The sequence below is a fragment of the Dryobates pubescens genome, chromosome 12 (genome assembly GCF_014839835.1).
Source record: "Dryobates pubescens isolate bDryPub1 chromosome 12, bDryPub1.pri, whole genome shotgun sequence".
NCBI classification, from domain to species: Eukaryota; Metazoa; Chordata; class Aves; order Piciformes; family Picidae; genus Dryobates; species Dryobates pubescens.
The window spans coordinates 25006001-25027435 of NC_071623.1; the positions used below are offsets into that span (position 1 = coordinate 25006001).

Sequence of the window (21435 nt, forward strand, 5' to 3'; positions counted from 1 at the left end):
TTTTTATTTATTGTGTATAAGCTAGGAAACCTTCTGAATTTGGATAGGGGGTGGACTATATAGCTGGGGCGGGGGGAAAATTGGCTTTTCCTACTTTCAGATGTTCCCCTTCCAGGTAGGTGAGAGGGGATACGATGTGGTCAATGTTGTGAGCAGGAGTTGATAGGGTGATTGTCCCCCTCCTGGATAGAAGCAAATGAAACTTTATGCTTGTACCATGGCCACCATGCTGGAGCTTGTTTCAGGGCAACGTCCCTCAGTGTGTAGAGATCACGTAGCTAAATAAACAAAAGTATAGGCAGGTTAAGGAAACTTAGTGACAGTTCAAAATCTACCTACCTCATCTCCGGGGTGGTTTCCTAGGGAAGGGTTTCCCATTCCTCAAAACGCCTCCTTGATGCATCTCCTTTCTGGACGTTGAGAGACACCTAATTAAGAAACAGAGACAATACCATTTACATGCTAAATATGGTTCCTCCGGGTCTCCTGTGACTAGAGGTGTGCTCTGAGCAAGCTGAGACTGGTCCCTGCCGCGCGATGATCTCCCGCTGGTACTTTGACGTGGCCGAAGGAAAGTGCGCGCCCTTCTTTTACGGTGGCTGTGGCGGGAACCGGAACAACTTTGACTCGGAGGAGTACTGCATGGCGGTCTGTGGCAGCGTCAGTAAGTGCCCCTCCACACCTTCCTCGCTCCCGCACAGCAGGAGTGGACCTGGGCTCACACTAACCCCTGACTGCAGTCTGTCCAGCGCCTCTTCTCACTACTTAGATCTTCATTAGTCTCTTGCTAACCCGGCATGGTAGTGGGCGACTTCTTGGTGCTGTAGATGGGGGTCTGCAAGTAGGTAGCTAAAAGCCTAACCCTTCCTTAGATGAGGCCTTTCTCGCTCACCTTCTCTTAATTTTTCTATCAAAGTGTACTGACATGTGTCTGTCTCTCTGTGTGCATGTACCATGCATGTGCAGGAAAAAAACACAAACTTTAGGCAAGCCTCAGGTAAGTTTAAAAAGAGCTCATTGTTTTTACAGTGTGTTTTCATATTTTATTTCTGACCTTTTTTTTGAATCAAGGCATAGTAAGCTCATTAAATAACAGAATGTTTATTTACAGATTATTACTTTTTTTTTTCCTTTTTGCTCGTTTTTAGTTTTGATACTTCATGTGTGTTTGCAGTGAAAAGGGGAGAAATTACGTGTAACTTTTTTAGGTTTCCTTGAGGGCTGCGGCGCACGTGGATGTGAATCACCTCCCACTTACTTTAACACAAGATGTATTTTAGTAATTGCTTTCCTTGAAGAAAGAGCCTTTGCACTGTGATTTTTGGTTTGAGAAGGATGGCTTTCTCCATCACAGGCTATTGAAGCTGATGAGTCACATGCTGTATTTATCAGCTGGGTTTTGGTTTGGGTGCCTCTGGTACACTCCCCTACCATCTGTCTTGCCATCACATACTCTTGGGAGGGTATTAGCTGTCACATCTGGCACATTAAAGAGTGAGTGTGTATCTCACTGTCCTGCCTTCTCACAGGGCATGGAGCAGCAGAACACAAGCAGCACCTTAGGGTTTCTTTCGGTAAAATATTTTCCAAACTGCATGTAGAAGTGTTTGCATTAAGTAGAGGGCTTGAAAATGTGCACAAACACACAATGAGCCCTAGCAAAATGTGCTCTGTTGTGGTGCAGAGGAGGTGGAGCCAGAGCAGTCAGGGAGGAATGATTGCTCCTCTGGTGCTCCTGATGCTTTCAATCTCAGCATCTTTTAGAGCCGTTCATGGCAAAGCTCCGTGGAGGGACAGTGAAACACTTCATGCAGAAAGTCTATACCAAAGCAAGTGAGGAGGATACCTCATTGACAGTGATCAATTTCTACAAGACAGAAGATACAGTGAAGAGAGCAAGGAAATACCCAGTGGCTGGAATGAAGTCTGTAATAGATTTGCTAAAAGAGTGAAATGCTGAACTGTTAACTTCCTGTGTTATGCAAAACATTACCATAGATGCAAACCATCGTTTGATTGTGTGCCCTGTGAAAGGCAAGAAAAACTGGGGCTTTCTAACAGGTTAAATTAGGACAGTAGTGGGGAAAAAAAGAGAGAATTTTAAAGAGAAAATATTTATGCAGTGAAAAATGCGGGGTATGTGATAACGTCAAGCAGTTGAAGTTGTAGGCATGTAAGGAGGAAAGAAAAATAAACTGAAGATAGCTGACTTATGCATATTAGAAGCATAGAAGAATCACTGCAGGGTGAGAGATGTTGACCAATAAGCCTAGAAAAGCCTACATGTGGTTTCAGGTAGCCAAGATGAGGCTGTGTTTATTCTTTACTGCTACAGCCATCAGAGCATTTGTAAAGGAGAATTAACCTTCCTCGGTCGTGTGTGGGTGAGTATCATGTGTAAATGGTCATTGGATCCCAGACAAGGTAATGGCCATCAAAATTAATAGTGGAAAACGGCTGAGAGACTGGACCTTTTGTTAGTTTGCAACTGGAAACAGTCTCAGCAAGGGAAGAATGACAGGATTGAACATGATTTACCTGCACATAGCTTTGGATGCTTTAGGTGTTTGCTTTGGTCTGTATGAGCCAAATGAAAGCTAGCTACCTCTGATAGCACACCTGTTGTGACAATACCTGTTCCTTTCCACAGAAATTGGAAGGAGGGGGGAAAAAAGGGACAGGAGGGCCTTTCATCCTTACCTTTTATGTCCAACAAGATAAGATTAAATGAAGAATAGCTGCGGGGGTTTTTTGTGCTGAGCATTTTACTTTCATGGTCAGTATTAAGCATTTCTAAAAGCTTCATGCACTGTTCTTGTTGGGAAAAGTCAGCCTTTATGCATTCCTGGTAGGAATTAAGAATTATTACTGCCTTTGTCAGCATTACTAAAAAATCTATAGTATTATTGTGAAGGCTGGACAACAGCACGAATAAAGATTGTAGTAGGTCATGATCTTGCAAGATCGTGGTTTTGTTCAACATCCAGCTTGCTCTTTGGCTCTTCAGCCATGTGGATGCATTTCTTTGTTTAAATTCTGCAGCAGGACTATGAGCAGACTCATACATCTTCAAAGATTGCACATCTAGCATATAGAACTCTAGTTACGCAGCACTTCAGATCTGAGAGTTTCATTTCTAGCTTTTGTAGTACTGCAACATTATTACACAGAGGGAATAGTGTTGCTGACTAAAACAGCAGTCACATCACAAAACAGACTTAATGAGAATTACTCTGGTGAAACTTGGAGGGGTTTGTGACTTTGATAATGCAGTAGTGTTGCTTTTTGTATACAGGTCACAGGTGAGATCATAGCACCATCTTCTTCTAATAGCAAGGCAAGAGAGTTACATTTCCAATCAACCCAGTGATCTTTTTGCAGGACATCATCTGCTTCAAGGGGTGACCTTGATCACAGTCTTATAAAGGATATTATGTGTTGAATAAAACTTGGAAATTCAATTGTCTTCCTTCTTCAAACTTGCCTCTTGGCAGCAGCTGTTTTTAAACTCAAGCTGTTCATCAGGATAAATGATCTCTTTTTAAGACTGGCAGTTCTCTCAGAGCATGTAGAATAGGAAATGAAATAAGAAACAACTTCCAAATATACTATAGATCTCATTTGTTAGGATATTCAGGTAAGCCCACGAGAATCCTGTCTCATGAAAGCTGGTTTGGGTGCTGTTCTGTTCCTTAGTTTCTGTTCAATAAAACACTGGCAACACCATTATGATTTGTGTTCTTTTCATAGTTACTTTGGGATTCCAAATTTTTGATCTGAGTTACTTTAAGGAGAGTATTTGATCTCCTTGGCTTCGTTTGCATAGCTGTCAGCGAGGGGAAAATAGAGCTGGTCTGGTCTTTTAAAATAGACCTCCCAAAGGGCTTTTTCCTATTGAATTTTTTCTTTAGCAGTTTCTCAAACAGCACTTGATTCTATAGGGTACACTTTCAACCTCCTTTAGATACTGTATATTTAATAATATCTTTAGTTTATTCTTGTCTTTTCGTGTTACTTCACTGTGCTCTGTGCTCTAATCTGTACACCTGTTATTTCTGTTTCTAAAAAACCTTGGGTTTCCTCTGGTTTCATCTGCTGTTTCAGTATCATCATGCTGCTTCTCCTTAGTCTTCATTGTTTTGCAGAATACAAATGGTAATGAAAATAAGTGCTGAAAATGATAGGCTTCAGCAATTATGTGCAATCTTGTCTTAGGTACCCATCTGATGTTGAAGAAAGAGGTTTATTCACCTGGCTGTAACACAGATGCCACCCTCCCCCCAGTTGCAGAGAAGAAAATGAGAAGAACAATGGAGAAGAGTTTCCATCTTGGCCACTGCTGTTCTGTCCACCCCAACACTCATCTCCCTTAACTTAATCTTTCTATTTAAAATTTGTGCCCTCCCTCCCCATCCCCTTTGTGCTTATTTATTTACTTCATTCTTTACTGGTTTTCTTCAGTGTTGTGCCCTGCCAAAAAACCCCCGTGCATCTCTGTTAGGCAGGAGACCAGACAGATGCATGTCTTTTCTTTGTCTAGCTGTGGTTTGTTTTGCAGGAAAAGCTAATTAAATTAAACAGAGAGTAATACAAAATAGTGAATAGTGGTTGGATTTCACTTGAGTTGTGGAAAAGGATGAAAAGGCAAGATGTGACTTTATTTCCCTCATAATGCACTGAAATGGGAATGTAATCCTGAAGATGCTCTGTTATCACAGATACTGCTATGCTATGAATACTGAAGGCAGGAATACTGAATTTTAATATCCTGAACACACTAGACAGGAAAAAAACCCAACCCAAACCCACATGTTTTATTCTGCTTCCTTGCTGATGTCTCTTTGCCTTGATCTGAAAACGTAGGTCTGCCCTGTCATGCAATGCCTTAGACACTTCATTATCAATGGATGTGACTGATGCTCTGAGTTACGTCTGTTGGGTAGGAGCTACTACAGTCAAATTTTTCCATTCATTACCCAGCTGAGTGGGTAATTGTTATATAGTTGCCCCAGGAAAAAAAAAAAAATTCAGGCTTTTAGGATCTTGTTACCAATTCCTTCAGCCTGCTAGACCACATGCTCACTCTTGATTGATTTTTAATAAGGATGCTCAATAGTGTCTACAGTTTCGATTCAATAGAAGGACTCAAACTGTACTGTGTGACTGGTCATAATGGCTCCTTTGAAGTCATTAGCATCTGTCAGGCAGTTAATTTAGATTTAATGACCACAGAATGGGTATGTATTGACAGGAATAAGCAGAAGATGATAAATTGCTGTTAACAAAGAAATTGTTTCTGCCCTACTGTCATACTGAAAAGTAATTTATTCTATAAATTGCCCCATGTCTCATATCTGTCTTCTGTTAAACATCCACATTGTCTGTTAAACATCCTTAAAGCTATAGGCATTATTTATTTTTTTTAAATAAATACTACTTTGAAATTATATTAAAGTCTTAACTTGGGGAAACAAGAAGCCTCAAAATTAGGAAAATGAGTTCTCTTAAATGAGCTTCATTTGCCAGCTGCTGCAGAGGCGACAGCTCTCCCAGCAGCTCCTGCCACCGCAGCATGGTGCACTCAGAGCAGAGTGGAATTCATGCTGCTGTGTTTTCAATTGTTCTGCATCTAAAGCAGGAGTGAGCTGTACTCTAGTGGCACAGTCAGGCTTCTTAAACTTTGACAGATCATTAAATTGAAGTTTTATAAAATAGAGAGTTTTATCATTGTACTGAATTGCTACAGCGAACAACAGAGGGTACCAACGAGGTTCAGCGTTGTCAGTTGCCTCCTTTCTTGTGTAAAGCCTGAAACATAGTAGGAAGTCTAAATGTCAACACACATTTTGGGTTTGATCACTTCAGAGCACAATAACAAATTTCAGGTGAATTTAAGTAGAATACTGTTTATTCTTTAGGCTGTGTGTTGTGAACTTATGAACTTGCCAGATACTTTATTTCTATTTCAAATGGAAGCTATTGAAAGAAACACACTAAAAGCTATGATTTCATAATATACATGGAATCTCACACCCTCTTAAATATAGATTAAAATACTGTGCACAATACTAAGACTAATATGGAGGGTCCACTCTCACACTTCAGGTTGCCTGCACATTAGTATCAATCTGTTCTTGATAAGTGGTGAGATAAGTCTTAATGTGTTTCCAGTTCGTGCTCATAAGTGAGGGGAAGATTCATGACCTCTAGTGTTTCACAGCATCCAGTTTAATTTGTATTCAGAGGAACTGCAATTAACAATCTCTACCTTTTAACAGCAGCATCTTATAGGGTACTCCTGTTGTCAGTAATTTCCTCAATCCATTTGTTACTTGTTTGGGATTTCGACATGTTCATAGTTAGCAGGATGCAAAATGTTTTGGCAGCTAAACTTCCGTGTCAACTTCCTAAGTCTTTCTAAGGCATTGAAGAACTACAATGTTTTCCTGTAAGCATAATGGTAAAGTATACCAAATTCTTAGGCAGCCCATTTTAATCCTTTGTTTTATTTATTGGGTGGTTGCTCATTTTACTCACACAACTGCAGAGGCTGCTTGAGCTTGAGGTCAGGTAGGGGTCTCAAAAGACACAAAGCAGGCCGCATCTACAGCAGCATTCATCTGGACAGGCTGATACTGCCCTTTCACTGCTTGTGAGCTTTATGGCAGAGTTGGCAGGCCTCTGTCTATAAAAGCAGCAGAGCTTGCAAATTGCTTCATGCCAGGAATGCCTTTTTTTTTTGTCTTTGACAACACACTTCAGGCTGGAAAATATTCATCGCAGTGGCCTGCTACAATACTAATCTGTCACGGCGTTACAGAAGATATCATTTCAAATACAGGAGTCTAGTGATAACATTTCAAATTGCAGTGATATTGCAAGGAAGCACTTACCATTAGTATGAAATAATCTATTTGAATTAATAAAACCCCCAAAGTTATTACAAATTCACTAAGCCACACTAGGGCAACCTGTTGCCTCGTCACAGAGGCTTTCTATATTCAATTGTCTTCATGTTTCTCAAATTAGCAGTAAAGGGGACATTACCTCTCAGGACTTAAATGTGTCCCTCTCCCACCATCTCCAGCATGAATTGCCTATACGTGTTGAGTTCTATTTTCTCTTGCATAAAAACAACACATCTTGGTGAAGTTGAGGCCAGTTTCAAGTAATGTAGATGAAATATTAAGGAAAGCATGTTCTTCAGTGTGAATGTTTGACACTTGCCATTCAGTGGCTAGGTGATGTAATACCATCTATTTAAGTTTTTAATTTTGACTGCCACCTTCAGTGGATGCCAGTGACTGAGGTCTATTTCCACAGTTTCTATATCCATATAAATCTTGGCTTATATTTCACCATGAAGCCAGTGCTGAACAAGGCCCTTTTAAAAAAGGAATGAAGTTTAGGAGTCAAAAGGAAAAAGATGCAAATGTTTTTTTAATAAATGAGAGTTAGACTACTGATAAGCACAAAGAATTTTATAAGCATAATGTACTGAGGTAGACACTGTTTTTCCTGTAACTTTTGCTGTGTCTAACCACAGTTCTGTTTGTTTATTCTGTGGAACTTGATGACTCTTGTTTACAACTTCAACAAAAGGAATATTCAGGAGAACATTTCTGTCTTGTATTTGTTCTCATTTGGTGTAACAGGTAAAGAATTTAACGTGGGTTTTTTTCTTCATAAATATTTAAACTTATGATGAAAAATCAAATGAGAATGACCTTGAAGCAGAGTATTGCAAATATACTTGATGGAAGTTTTATTTGGAGACCTCCTTCTGTGCACCGAATGAACTGAAGGATTCAGAGGAAATTGATCAGAGCAATTGATGGCCAAGATGACTGTCAAATAAATGTAAGCAAGGCAAAATTGCATTTGTCAGGGTTGGTGAAAAGAAAGCTGCACATTCATGGAGATGCATTGAAAGCATGATTACCAAGTTCTGACTGTGTGAATAGATAATTTATCTTGCAAGTTCTTACACAGAAAGATTCTTAAATGAGAAAATTTAACTTAAACCTAGTTTAGATGGCAAGTATTAACTTTAGTTGAGGCAGTGGGTGAGGAATAGTATGAGTAAGGTATGGTTTGTATTTGAGTGTTCTCTCTGTAGATGTCTCTGTGATAGATTTCGCTCAACAGTCTTTCAGGCTGCCTGTTCTGATGCTATAACAACTATCCAAATTATGGCATAGCAAAGGAAGATAGGATCAGTCTTTACAATATAAAGTTGAGGAAGGAATGTAACTTTTAAACTTTGTTTCTTATCTCAAAACAATTCTATTTTCAGGCCAAGGCTGCTACATTGACTTGTAATTGTTCTTTGAATACTAATGCAAGTTATGAAATACTACAGAAACTATGTATAAAGATACAGTCTTACATGACAGTATGATTTAGCTTTGATGGGTAATAAAAACAATGAGCTAACCCAGTTAATAAGAATGGAAAGAGTATCCCTCTGGAACACTGGATTCTCTTTCATATGTTAACACTCTTCATGCCTGGAATCCTTTTCTAGTGCTAGTAGGTATTCTTAACCTAGTGGTTATTTTTAGCCCATGTGCTTTTTAATCCTGTTTAGTAACTCATTTAACACAGAAAAGTCAAGTCTTCTCAGAACTGGTGATTATTTTTACTGCTTTGGATGTGATCCTAGGGCATACAACTGTTACAGGGGACTTTTTGTCTTAAGTGGATGCATTATTATTTGTTTATATTTTTATGACAGAAGAATGTATTTATTTGTGTTCAAGTTACATGGTTTTGGAGTCCCTACCTTTGTAGTCAGAATTTCTCAGTTTTTAGTAAGAGCACTTTACTTTCAAAGACTTTGTGGGTGTCTGTTGTTGAAACATGAAGATAAAGCAGATGTGCAAGATAAATAAAACTCATCTGAATGGATCAGGCTGAGTGATAAATGTTAGTTGGAATGGATGAGCCTTAATGTCAATGAATAATGTCATGGGAGTTCATGTTATTAGCGTCTTTGCTGAAAAATAAAAAGTGGGCAGAGACAGAGTTGAGTGGCCTGAAGGGCAAGAGTGCTGGGCTCTCATGGTGATCAGCGCAGTGTGCTGCTATGCAGTTAGCATTCAGGCAGGGAGACCCACTGATGAGCCACAGGATGAAAGATCTGTCTCCCACAGCTCCCACCAGAGCAGGGGTGATGCCAACTCTTAGAGCACAGCAATGCTGTCTTCTTGATGCCCCTTCTGCCCCCTCCCTCCCAACCCCAAAAAAGAAACAAACAGCAGCAACAACCTGCCACTCACAGGTCAAATACTATTAACTGGGGATGTCTGGGTTTCATTGGAACAGGGTCTCCCTTGTGATGTTGACTATGGGAGGAACTCTGCCCTGCCCATTGTACTTCAGTTTTAGACAGAAAGTGGTCTTGGTGAAGACTTGTATGAAGAGGAAGTAATCAAAAGTGAAAAAGGAATGGCACTTTGCCTGCTGTTTGTCTAGATTACAGTGCTAAGAATGAGATAGTTGTCTAATGCTGTATATTATACATAGTATGTAAATACACTTGCTGATTTTTTTGCTCCAATATGGATCTCCACGAGAAAGCAAACACATTTAGCACACCATTTTCTCTAAATTAAATTATATTAAATACTATTGAACTCCTTATGTAAAAACTCATCCTGGTATATCCTTTTCCCTTTATTTAACATTATGTTAATTTGATAACTCTTGTCCAGCCTTCATTTGTACTGTATCGTTCAGACAATAATTTGTCTGTTCTTTAATAAAAAGGCAATCTTTATTTTTCTTCCCTGTGGTCTACATTCTGTTGATTGATTTTGCCACCCTGCTGTAAGCAGAGCAGCTTATTCAGAAAAGAATGGGGATGCCATCTTGTAAAAATATCTCATTTCAGAAGGTAGCTGTAACAATTATAGAAACCCTTCTCACTAAAGATATTCCATATGCACTTGTGATTGTCAGAAGTGCTATAATTAGTTGTGATCTTAGTCAACAACTGAAAGCTTTGATCTTAATCCTTCATTAATGAAGCAGTTGCATGTGTGGAATTCAGAGGTAATTAATGCATTCACTGAATGCTACATTGTAGCTGGCTAATGCTCTAATTTCAAATGGTTTCCCATCTTGTTTGAAACAGCTTATGTCATTCAGTAAGAGAGGCATCCACTAAATCTTTTGCTTTATTGGTGAGCAACTGTTTATTCTTTCACTGGAGAGGCTGATATGGATTACTTATTTTTATGTGAAATATAAAACAGGATCTGGGGTCATGTTGTGGCATTATTCTTCCATTTCTTCTTTTTCGTGGCCCTCTGATTTTTGAATAGCAAAACATAGAGAGCATAGTTTAGTTGTATTATTAAACCTGTGTCTCCAGAAAGGTTGGGATTTTAAAGTCTAATAGAAATCTAAAAAGAAAAGAAAAAAATGAGTTGGGAACTAACAGGTAAAATGAGTGCAAGTGTGAATAAAATGTCATCTGATACTGCACTTCTTCCACAACCTGTCAGCACACACTTTTTGATCAGTCTTCATGCAGTAGGAGAATGAGTTAAACAAGCAATGCACAGAAAATACAAGGTCCTTCTGAGAGCAGATGTAGCCTGAAAATGAGATCTGCCTGCATTTTTTAAGGAATCCCTGCATGTAACTAATGTCTGACCAAACCTTCCAAATTTACTGTGGAAAAAAACCATTCAATACAGCTCTAGAAACAAAGTTCCCAATTGTATTAGAGTTAGGATTGGTTTTGCGCCAACAGCAGTGAAGGAAGTATAAAATGTTTCTGCTTTATGCAGAAGGGAGGCTCTGTGTTTTTGTAACTTTTTTTCCCTGGGAAGAGTAGACTATTGCTTCTCCTTAGGTTGTAATCACAAAGGGTTTTTAACATGCCAGGGATAATTATGGGCTTTTTTTAATACCAGGTGGATAAGTTGTCACATATCACTTGCAGGATTTGTAAACAGAGGGAGGAAAACCTGGAAGGGTCATTTGTTTTTAAGCAGACTTAAGTTATTTTTTTGTCCAAAAAAGAGTAATACACACATAGCTAACCACTCATCAATTGATCACCTCTGAACTGCAGTTAGCAAACAAAAATGTGTGTGACCATTTCATCTCGCCTTTTAGTATTTTCCTAAAGTATGCACTGAACTCCTGCTTAATGAAAATTTTCCCTGGTTTTCAAGAGTTTAAACAGTGTCTCTGTTTGCAGAGTGAGATGTGGTTAGTGTTGGTCGGTTGATTGGTCTCTGCAGCCACCAGCGACCACATAAACATTCCAGGAGCGGTATGCAGGCTGAGTCCTTGAGGCTGACTTTGCGCAAGCTTGGCCTGCTCTGATGGGTGTTGGGCATGGACCCCTGCCAGCAGTGGGCAGAGAGGGAGAAAACACCCATTTTACCCCTTGCTTTCACATCTGTTCACTGGCTGGGTTTCAGGAGATGAAGCAAGATGTTTTCCAGGCCGCTTTTGGGCTAATCAGTGTATCTTTGCATCAGTCCTTTGCATGACTGACACATTTATTTGTACTTACTACTGAAAGTGCGTGGCTCACTTTTGTCTGTATTTCCAGGCTTATTTCTGCCTACCTTTGGTTTCTGACCATCAGATCTCAGTTGTTTCTTTCTGATAAAGCTGTCATCAGGAATCTTGGCTCAGTATAGATTTTCTAAATCAAGTTACTAGTCCACTCCCTGCCAGACAAGTGTAATTAATTGACCTTCTTACCCTGAAACAAGTCTTCTAAGCTCCTATCAGTCCACATGCCCATTTCTAAGCCCTCTTTCCTTTTCAGAAATATGTAGTGAAGAGACATGTGTGACATTGCACCAACCTTTGGCCTTTTGGTCAAGGTCAGGGATAGCAGACTGCTCCTGAGCAGTATTGCTCTTTGTTAGCATTACGCTCTTCATTGTTAGCTTGAGAAAGCAGGTCACAGTCGAATATCAACGTACTTCCCACATCTTTTGTCATGCTCCCCGGCACAACCTGGCTGTCTTAGGTATGCCAGGTCTGTGGTGTTTAATGCATAGTGTTTCATTTGGTTTTGCACAGCTTCTGGAGGGGGCTGGGTTCTCTGTCCTCAGCACCAGGCATTGAAATCGGGTTTTTCAGGCCTCAGCATTTGCTACTCTCACCTGTTCAGAAACACACCAGCAAGCATCCTGGTGGGAAGCAACTGTATCATCTGAAAATCTGGGCAGTAAAGGCCACATATGTGAGACAGGAGCTTTTGGAAATGAGACTTTGAATGTACAGCTGGCTTAACTGGTCTCAATGCAAATTTTGGTGACCTTTTCTCCTGTTCAATAAATTAAAGGCTAAGTTTGCATAGTTTATTGGGCAGTTATATAGATTGTCACTTCTTTCCACTCACATTTATACACAGTTAAGTTAAAGAAAAGATAAAAAACTATAAAAGGTGGAGAAGAATGGCAATGGCACTGGAGTGCTCTCTCATTTGGTCTTCCAGTGCTGTGTCTCATTTGACCTTCCCTGCTGTGTCCTGCAGAAGCAGCAAGAGGAGTCCTTTCCACAGCGAGCCTGATTAAACCATGGATCTTGTTGCTACAACACATTGTGAATGTTAGATCTCATGCAAGTTTGTAGTGAAAAACATTTGAGTCATGTAAGGAAAATCCAGCAAGGTTTGCTAAATGTTGTAGGAGCATATTCAGTGGTGTTTGGTGAACCCCTGTCAGGAAACAGAAGCCTGGCAGGGATGGTCTTTGCATGGGCTGACATACTTATATTTTTTTTATGCTTTGGAATACAATTTTCTTTTCATTTTCTAAATGGAATTAAAATGTACTGTACATAACTGCAGCTTCAGGAGAGAGAATGATTAAATTAATTTGGTGCTTAAAAGGCAAAGATATTTAGAAATACTTCTGAGCATTGCAGAAATGGTTTTGGTTGATCCATGGTTGTTTGGTTTTGAAATTTGCTTACACTGACTGCAGTCTTTCCAGCAGGTAGTGTTGCACCCCAGCTCAAACCACGGTGTCATTAAAGATGGGCTCTTATCACTAGGAGTTTAAAAAGAAAGACAATGTATATGCTTTTATAACAGTATTAGAGACTAGGTGGTCTGAAGTTGGAAGGGTAGCTGCTGAAAATATTGGAAGTTGCATTTTATTCTTGTGGCTTGTCAGGAAGCTTATTTGTTCCTGCCTGTTTGTTACAGTGCTTCAGTAACAAGGTTTGCAAGGCTACAAAATTTAACCTTGTAATTAAATACTTACGAAGCATTTAAGAAATGTAGGAGGAGTAATAATTTGCATTGCCTATGCCATCTCAGTTGGGTGTTTTTTATGGTTGGTTGGTTGCTTGCTCGTAGAATCTTTTCTTTTGAGATAAGCAAGGTCTTCCCTTTGGTCCAGTGAATAACTTCATTGCAAATTCATTGCAAAATTTACACAACAGCAGCCAAAGCCATACATGCCTATTGGAGGGAGCATGTAGAGGTATCTCAAATGTGTTAATTTGGGGGGAAGGTTCTATTTGTTTTGCTTTTGGACTTATCCTCCCATTTTATCTTAGATGTATAAGTTTGGGTTTAGGTTGAAGTTTTTGTTGTAATTCAAGGATGTGTTTCATTGGGACTAACAACGTACTTCTGAGTTTGGGGTTTTTCTTGGTTTGGGTTTTTTTTGTTTGCTTGGGTTTTTTAATAGTTTAACATAAATGCTCAATTGGATTTTTTTCCTTTGGCAGCAGTTTCTATCCTGTGTCAGTAACATTACTTTGCTCACACTGAAGAGTTTCTCCTGGACTAGAAAATGCGATGGAAGGCAAATCTTCATATATTTATATGTCTTTTCTCTGTGACTCATATGTATTCCTAAACCACATTTTTATTCCATTTTCTGAGGTTGAATGAATTTCTGCTGGAAATTACAACAGATGTTTCTTGCTTGGTCCAACTAAATTTTACCCATATTAAAGTAGACATTCTGCTTTTCTTGCCCCTCCCTCTCCCCTGCCCCCAAATTTTACCTCAGTCCCTACCACAGCTGCTAGCACTCCTGATGCTGTTGACAAATACTTGGAGACACCTGGGGATGAAAATGAACATGCCCATTTCCAGAAAGCCAAGGAGAGACTTGAAGCTAAGCATCGTGAAAGGATGTCCCAGGTAAGAGGAGATTTCTTTACTTCTAAATAAGGGAGGGAGTTTTATGTGTCAAGTCATAAGATACCTGGAGTCTCTGAATGTCTTATTTCCTAAGGCTTCAGCCAGCTGCCCTGTCTATTTGCAGTCTTGTAAAATCACCATTTACTGATTCTCGTCTAAGAATTCAAATGGTAGGGACATAAATTAATGGAGAGGTCATAGCTGAAATCACAAGTATTTGCAGTTAGTTTTGCTGGCTGAAAAGGGGGGGGATACAGTCTGTTAAAAATCTTTTATCTTTGTGGAAGAATATTTAGTTTGATCTTATTTCTATGTGAAGAACTTGACCACTATATTAGTCATTCTTTGTAGTAGCTGTGGGAGATTGTTTGTGATTAGTTATGTTCTCCATGTGTAGGCAAACATGGCTATGCCCTGGGCTAATGTAAACTTGCATATGTTCTTCTGATGGTCTTGAGCCTTGAGGTGATAGGAAATGCATCTGATCCTGAAGAAAAGGGGAGGAAATTAGTGGTTTTGAACTGAACCAAAATCCAACTGAATCAATCCATTCTTCCCTTCAACCAACTTCAACTAAACACTGGGTTTAATCCTATTGAACACTAAAAGATGGGCTACCCACTCTCAGATATGGGGTTTATAAGTGCAATGCCAATAAAAAATCATCACAGATCTGTTCTAATGACAAAAGGAAGAAATACAAGAAGTTTAAAGGAAAGCTTGTGATGCATACATTTTTAGGCTGGAACAAGCAGGGAATCGAGTGTAGTACAATTCAGATGCGCTGCATACATCTGTGGAACTGTTTAATGTTTCATTGTAACCTTGTTCCCCTGTTGCATTTTCAGTACTTCTGTTTATTGCTGACACATTAACCTTTAGCTCTGTGCTAAAATGCCTGAGTAGGCCCGAAATTAAGCTCTTCGAATAAGTCCCCATCATCTGCTGGCACTGTAGCTGTGCCTGGCACTTTTCTAGGACATAGAGCAGAGCATCTTTCCTGAAGCAGTCAGCTGATTGGTGCAAATCACATGCCATGAGTATCACACTTAAGATATAGGAAGATATGTGCTTGTCTGCCTCTACTTGGGAAGCATTTGTTGTAGCACAAACTGTTTCCTCCTTAAATAAAGTAGTGCTAATGTAATGTGTTTTAAAGTGTTATGCTCTCCTTTCCTCTGGAAGATTAACATCTTAATTAAAACAACCAGGGGCTAAGGTGCCGGTGTCACTGAGTCTGGGTGTGCAGCACTTTGCTCAGAGCTGGCCTGAGGTACTGGCTTTCCTCTTGAGGCCTGGGGTGCATCAAGAGGTGGTGAGCAGCAGTTTGTGAGGCACCTATGTGTTATGCCCCTGTCTAGAATAGCATAGAATAGAATTAACCAGGTTGGAAAAGACCTTTGAGATCATCAAGTCCAACCTATCACCCAACACCATCTTATCGACTAAACCATGGCACCAAGTGCCTCATCCGTTTTCCTCTTAAACACCTCCAGTGACAGTGATTCCACCACGCCCTGGGCAGCACATTCCAATGGCAAATCACTCTTTCTTTCTGTGAAGAACTTCTCTGGACACGTTCCAGCAACTCAACATCCGACTCATCCCAGTCTTCATGACAAACTTCTGTGCCTGCAGTACTGTTTGGGAAGGATGGGTTGGGAATCGGGAGAAAACAAAAGCATGCAATCTATCTGGTGAAGCAGAGGGGTTCTGAAGGAGAGGGATGGTGGGAATGTAGACCTCACTCTCTTACTGCCTCCTCTTGAAAAAGCCTTTTTAAAAAAAGCACTGCAGGGGTGGATGTCCTGGAAGTGAAGGACTGTTCCCTGCAACAGCCCTCATATTCTCCATGTGGTTTCAAGTTTGTCTCCAAACTCTCAGACTGAGTATTAGAGGCACCATTCAGGTGAACTGTGTGTATTTTCTCTGAAGCTGATGGCCTGTAGATAAGAGCTAATCAAATGCACAGGCACTCAGAAAGCATCACACACAGAATGGTTTTCTTCAGGTCAACAAAATTAACGGCACCATATCACACCATCAGAAAATCTCTGTGTAAATGTGCTGCACATTTCACCATGTGCATCTGGGAGAGCCTCACAAATGAGGGCTGTGGTTGAAGGGTTTGACTGAAGATCATGCTGGTGCTGCTGCGTGCTCTGCCCTTGTTAGCACATCCCCAGCCATCCTTCCTGTCAGCACTAATGAGCATACAGCGACAGGGTGAGACAGGTCAGCTCCCTCATCTCACTGCAATGTCATTCTTCCAAAAATAAATAAAATAACCAATTCTGGCCAGTTCAGCAAGCTGCATCACTCCTGGGAAACAGCAGCACAGTAGGTACGTGAGGAAAAACATACCTTTGGTCTTTTTAGTTTGCTTAAGGTAATTATGAAATCACAGCTTTAAAGTCTGTATGTCTCGAAGTAGACAGAACCCCTGCAGAGCTTTGAAGGAGAGACTTAGCTAAGTTTTTAAAAATTAATTTTCCTTTCTATGAGGAATGTTGTGTACAACATTGAGCTAGCTTCTCCTAGTTAACATTTCATTTGCTTTGAAAGTTAAAGATCTTACGGAGAATAAGTAGAAAAACCCAGCTGGTTTAGGAAAATTGTCAAGACTGTTCTTTAGTCTTGGTTAGCATCATACATAAGTTGGTTTGGCTACAAAAACACCCAGATAACTTTTATTTAGATTAGAATAGAATAGAATTAACCAGGTTGGAAAAGACCTTTGAGATCATGGAGTCCAACCTATCGCCCAACACTTAACTAAACCATGGCACCAAGCGCCCCATCCAGTCTCTTCCTAAACACCTCCAGCAATGGTGACTCCACCACCTCCCTGGGCAGCCCATTCCAGTTGGTCAATCACTCTTTCTGTGAAGAACTTCTTCCTAACATCCAGTCTGAACCTCCCCTGGTACAGCTTGAGACTGTGTCCTCTTGTTCTGTTGGTGGTTGCCTGGGAGAAGAGACCAACCCCCACCTGGCTACAGCCTCCCTTTAGGTAGACAGCAATAAGGTCTCCCCTGAGCCTCCTCTTCTCCAGGCTAAGCAACCCCAGCTCCCTCAGCCTCTCCTCACAGCAACTAGTTTTAAACCAGCATTTGATTTGATGCACGCTTGATTTTGCAACAGCAAATTAACTAATAAAAAACTTCATTCTGGTTCAGCTAAAATGTAATCATCTAAGAAGTAGGGCAATTTATCATTTAAGAAAAATGAAATGGAAATTAAATATCTCATGCAAAACATATAATCAGGGCAAATGCTGGTATTCTGTATTTTTCTGATATTTCCCTTAGTTCACCATGAAATTGTGACAACTGGTTTCTTTTCCTGTTGTACACAGGCAGAGACCCAATTTGTATTGGTGTTTGTGTGAGTTCATAGTTCACAGTTCTTAAAAGATTCTCTTATTAGGGGAGTCTGTGCTCTTTAGTTCAGTGACCTGATGCACCTCTGTTTCAGACTTCTAATCCCTTCAGCTCTTAGGTGTCCATCCATCTAGACTGCTGACATGAGTTAAGCTGGATCTGCTGCTGACACTCAAGCCCATGCTGCTGTCATGCTAGCTTCAAAATGAAAGTGCAGGCTGGAGCAAAGTATTATGGAGCTTGAAGTTCAGATTGTAACATGCCAGGCTCCTTGTTCCAGCTGCTGCTTTTGGATTCTGGATTTCTTGGGTGTTGGCTCTTTTCCCACAGGAATGGTGGTGAGATGAGTGGGAGTTGGGTAGCTCTCTGTTTTCCGCTTTCTGCAGGGGGATTTTTCTGCATCTCACTGCACTTTTTCTGCAGATAGGCTAAGCTAAGGTAATTGTGCATTTTATTATTATTAACTATCTGTTTTTTCTCAGTAGAACTTTTTATCTCAACCCAGATTTTTTGTGTGTTACTTTCACACAACACAGAAGTGAGGGAGAAACGGGGAAGTTAACCCTGCTGTAACTGCCTTTATGTCTTGCACACACCTGGAGCAACAAGGCTTAGGAAAGGGCTACATTTGGCTGCTGAAGTTTCCTGGGCAGCCTCCAATTTTAAGGTTTTCCCCCAATATAATGATGCAATTCAAATAACAGCAAAGCTACATTCCCACACAAACAGGACAGGTATTCAGTGCTGCATGTCTGGCCTCTAATTGCTTGCTGTTCTCTGATGTACAACAGGGAGAGGTTAGGCTAACTGATTGAAGGATGCCGTGGTTCTTGTTTCCTATTTTGGTACAGTTCTCATTTCCCTCTTCTTGTTTCCAGTTTGTTAATTCCTGTATGGCTCCCTCCCTTAAATAGTTGCTATTAAACAGCCTGGTAGAAACAGCTCCTGAACCTTACTCAAGGGAGCATTATATTTATACACTTTTCTCAAACGTCTTGTGACATCCTTGGGCCTTAAATTTATTCTTCCCCTGGCTGTTCACAGTATTTTAGGAATCATAGCATGTGCAATACTTACAGTAGGAATTTAATGATACGTTGTCCCCTAGAATACTCTTACTTCTTGGAAGTTAATCTCCAAAGCAAGCATCTGAAAACTCTGCAGTGCTGAATCACTCTGAACAGAGCTGACATTATGTTGAAGATGTTGTTTTCTTTATTTTTTATATTAGCATATGCCACTAGTGCAAACATCCTGGAGAAGTCTTCAGCTGATTTTTAGTACTTGTGGGACCATAAGCATCCTCTAGTTTCAACCCCACTGGCATGGGCAGGGACACCTTCCACTAGACCAGCCTGATCTTGTAGACTTCCAGTGAGGAAGAATCCACAGCTCCTCCGGGAAAGTCATTCAGTGTCTTGCCACCCTCAGTGTAAAGAATTTCTTCCTGTGGTCTGATCTAAATCTACCCTCTTTCAGTTTAAAAGAGCTATCCCTTGTCATATATCTACACCTCCTTATAGAGAGTGCCTCTTCATCTTTCCTGTAGGCCCCATAAAGTCTTCCTGAAACCTCTTTTCCAGTCTGAGCAGCTCTTTCAACCCGGCATGATAGGGGAGGTCTTCCCAGCCCTCTGACTGAAGCACCACCTTTATGGCCCTCCTCTGGACCAGCTCAAGTAGGTCTGTGTCTTTCCTACAATGGGGGACCCAGAGCTGGACACAGTACTCCAGGTGGGATCTCATGAGAGTGGAGAAAAGGGGGAGAATCACCTCCCTTAGTCTGCTAGCCACTGTCCTCTTGATGCAGCCCAGGGTGTTATTTGCTTTGTGGGCTCTAAGCTCACGTTGCTGGCTTTGACTCAGTTTCTCATCCTTCAACAGCACTAAGTCCTTCGCAGGACTGCTCTCAGTCCACTCATTGCCCAGCCTGTATGATGTTGGCAATTTCCCTGACCCATGTGCAGCACCTTGCACACTTGATCTTGTTGAACTTCATCAGGTTTCTTCAGTCCAATTCTGAAGCCTGCTAAGGTCCTTCTGGATGGCATCCCTTTCTTGTAGAGTATCAACCACATCACTCAGCTTGGTGTCATCCACAGTCTTGCTGAGGGTGCACTCAACCCTGCTGTCCATGGCCTCAGAAAAGATGCTAAATAATAGTAGAGTGGACCCTAGATAGCACCATCTCTATTATTTTGTGTGTGAGAGCTCTTTCCTTCCCTAGAACTGTCAGCTTAGGAGAACCCCACTGAGTTGTATTGCAGGCTCTTTGAAGAGGTTCTGTGCCTTTGTGTAAAAAATGAGAGTAAATTCTGCCATTTTCAGTATAATGAGATTTTTGTAGCATTTCTCATAATAATGAGTGACAGTTTCTGTACTTCCCTTTCCCTCTTGCTGTCCCCTACAGCCCAGTTTCAAAAGGAGTTGCCAGGCACTAAGTCTTGAGTTCTGAAGAAGTTTGTCTGTGAAATGGCTTGTTTCTTACATCTCAACCAGAAGTTGTCAGTTTTCATGTGCAAAGCCACCGAGCCTTGAAGTGCTATAAATCTTTGTGGTTTAGATAGGTCTGTGCTGTCAATGAAGGAGAACAGGTTTGTAAGTGCACAGAAGCCAAATTCGGCCTTTTTCTGCACCTGCATATTTTGGCAAAATCTTTCCCCCCTCTTTGGTTTCCTACAGAGTGCTACAGACTCATCATTGTCAAAAGCAATGACCTTCAGTGAGAGCAGAAGTTTGGGTGGTGGCATGACTTCCTGTAGGGCAGCTGTATCTTCAGTTAGCTAGCATACACACAGAGATGCTTTCAACCATTGGAATCTTCTCAATTGCACAAAATCAGTACTCAGTATGCAATCTTTATAGTGAATATTGTTCTGCAGGCAGTCATGTCATTCTGTTTATTTCACAAGGCACGCTGTGGTTGCAACAAGGTTGAACTCCGAAGTCTCCGTAATTTACATTCCTCCCAGCTAGCTGTGTAGGCTGCCAGTTTATCACCCTGCCTTCAATGCCTTAAAAGGTTTAGAAAAATGAAACAGGCAGTGAGACCTGGTCCAGCCAGAGGTCTCCTTATCACATTACCTACAATACTTGTTTTCATCGCATGGATTAGCAGAGGCTTAGTTTGGGGGATAAAGATTGCAAGGGAACTGTTGTTTTGAAAACTCATCAACTGTTCATCCAGAGTGAAAAAACATATTGAGCAGATGTCAGAGATGTGATTTGAAGACATGAAAGGAGAAGAGGGAGAAGAAAAACAAAGCTGCTAACCTATGCCAATGCTCAAGCTTGAGCACATTATTGCAGCTTATGACTTGAATGAATGCCATAACTTCTGGGTCTTCTGTATAGAATAGATAGAATAGAACAAACCAGGCTGGAAGAGACCTTCGAGATCATTGTGTCCAACCCATCGTCCAACTCCATCTAACTCGACTAACCCATGGCACCAAGCACCCCATCCAGTCTCCTCCTAAACACCTCCAGTGATGGCAACTCCACCACCTCCCCAGGCAGCACATTTCAACAGGCAATCACTCTATGAAGAATTTCTTCCTAACATCCAGCCTAAACCTCCCCTGGTGCAGCTTGAGACATTTCAGGTCTCTGGGAATGTGCTGCCTTTATGCATGAATTAAGTGTTTTGGGGGGCACCACAATCATCTGTCCTAAGCGTACAATTAAGGGATGAATACCTAATGTGCACTTAATACACAGCAGCACTCTGAGCATTGTTAAATTATTCCCATAGCACATCATGGTGCTTTAAATTGTGCTGTCAATTCATATCTTCTAGTCCTGCTCTGTCAGAGAAGTAATAAAATCTCCTTTGCTAAAGTACTGGAAGAGTAACTGCTGGTGAGGCAGCCTGTAACTTTAGTGTGCTCTGCATCGTATTCTCTGTCATCAT

At 40.8% G+C, this 21435-nt stretch overlaps 1 protein-coding gene across 3 annotated transcripts in view; it reads left to right on the forward strand.

Annotated features, from left to right (window-relative positions):
* Nucleotides 1–21435, forward strand: part of APP (amyloid beta precursor protein) — a 212352-nt gene that overhangs the window by 132697 nt on the left and 58220 nt on the right. For 2 of the 3 annotated variants that reach the window (XM_054166113.1, XM_054166112.1), the window contains exons 7-8: nt 497–664; nt 14007–14140. In XM_054166113.1, coding sequence (XP_054022088.1) covers nt 497–664; nt 14007–14140 — 302 coding nt within the window. The remainder of the gene's footprint in view (nt 1–496; nt 665–14006; nt 14141–21435) is intronic. The other variant, XM_054166114.1, reaches the window with a different exon arrangement.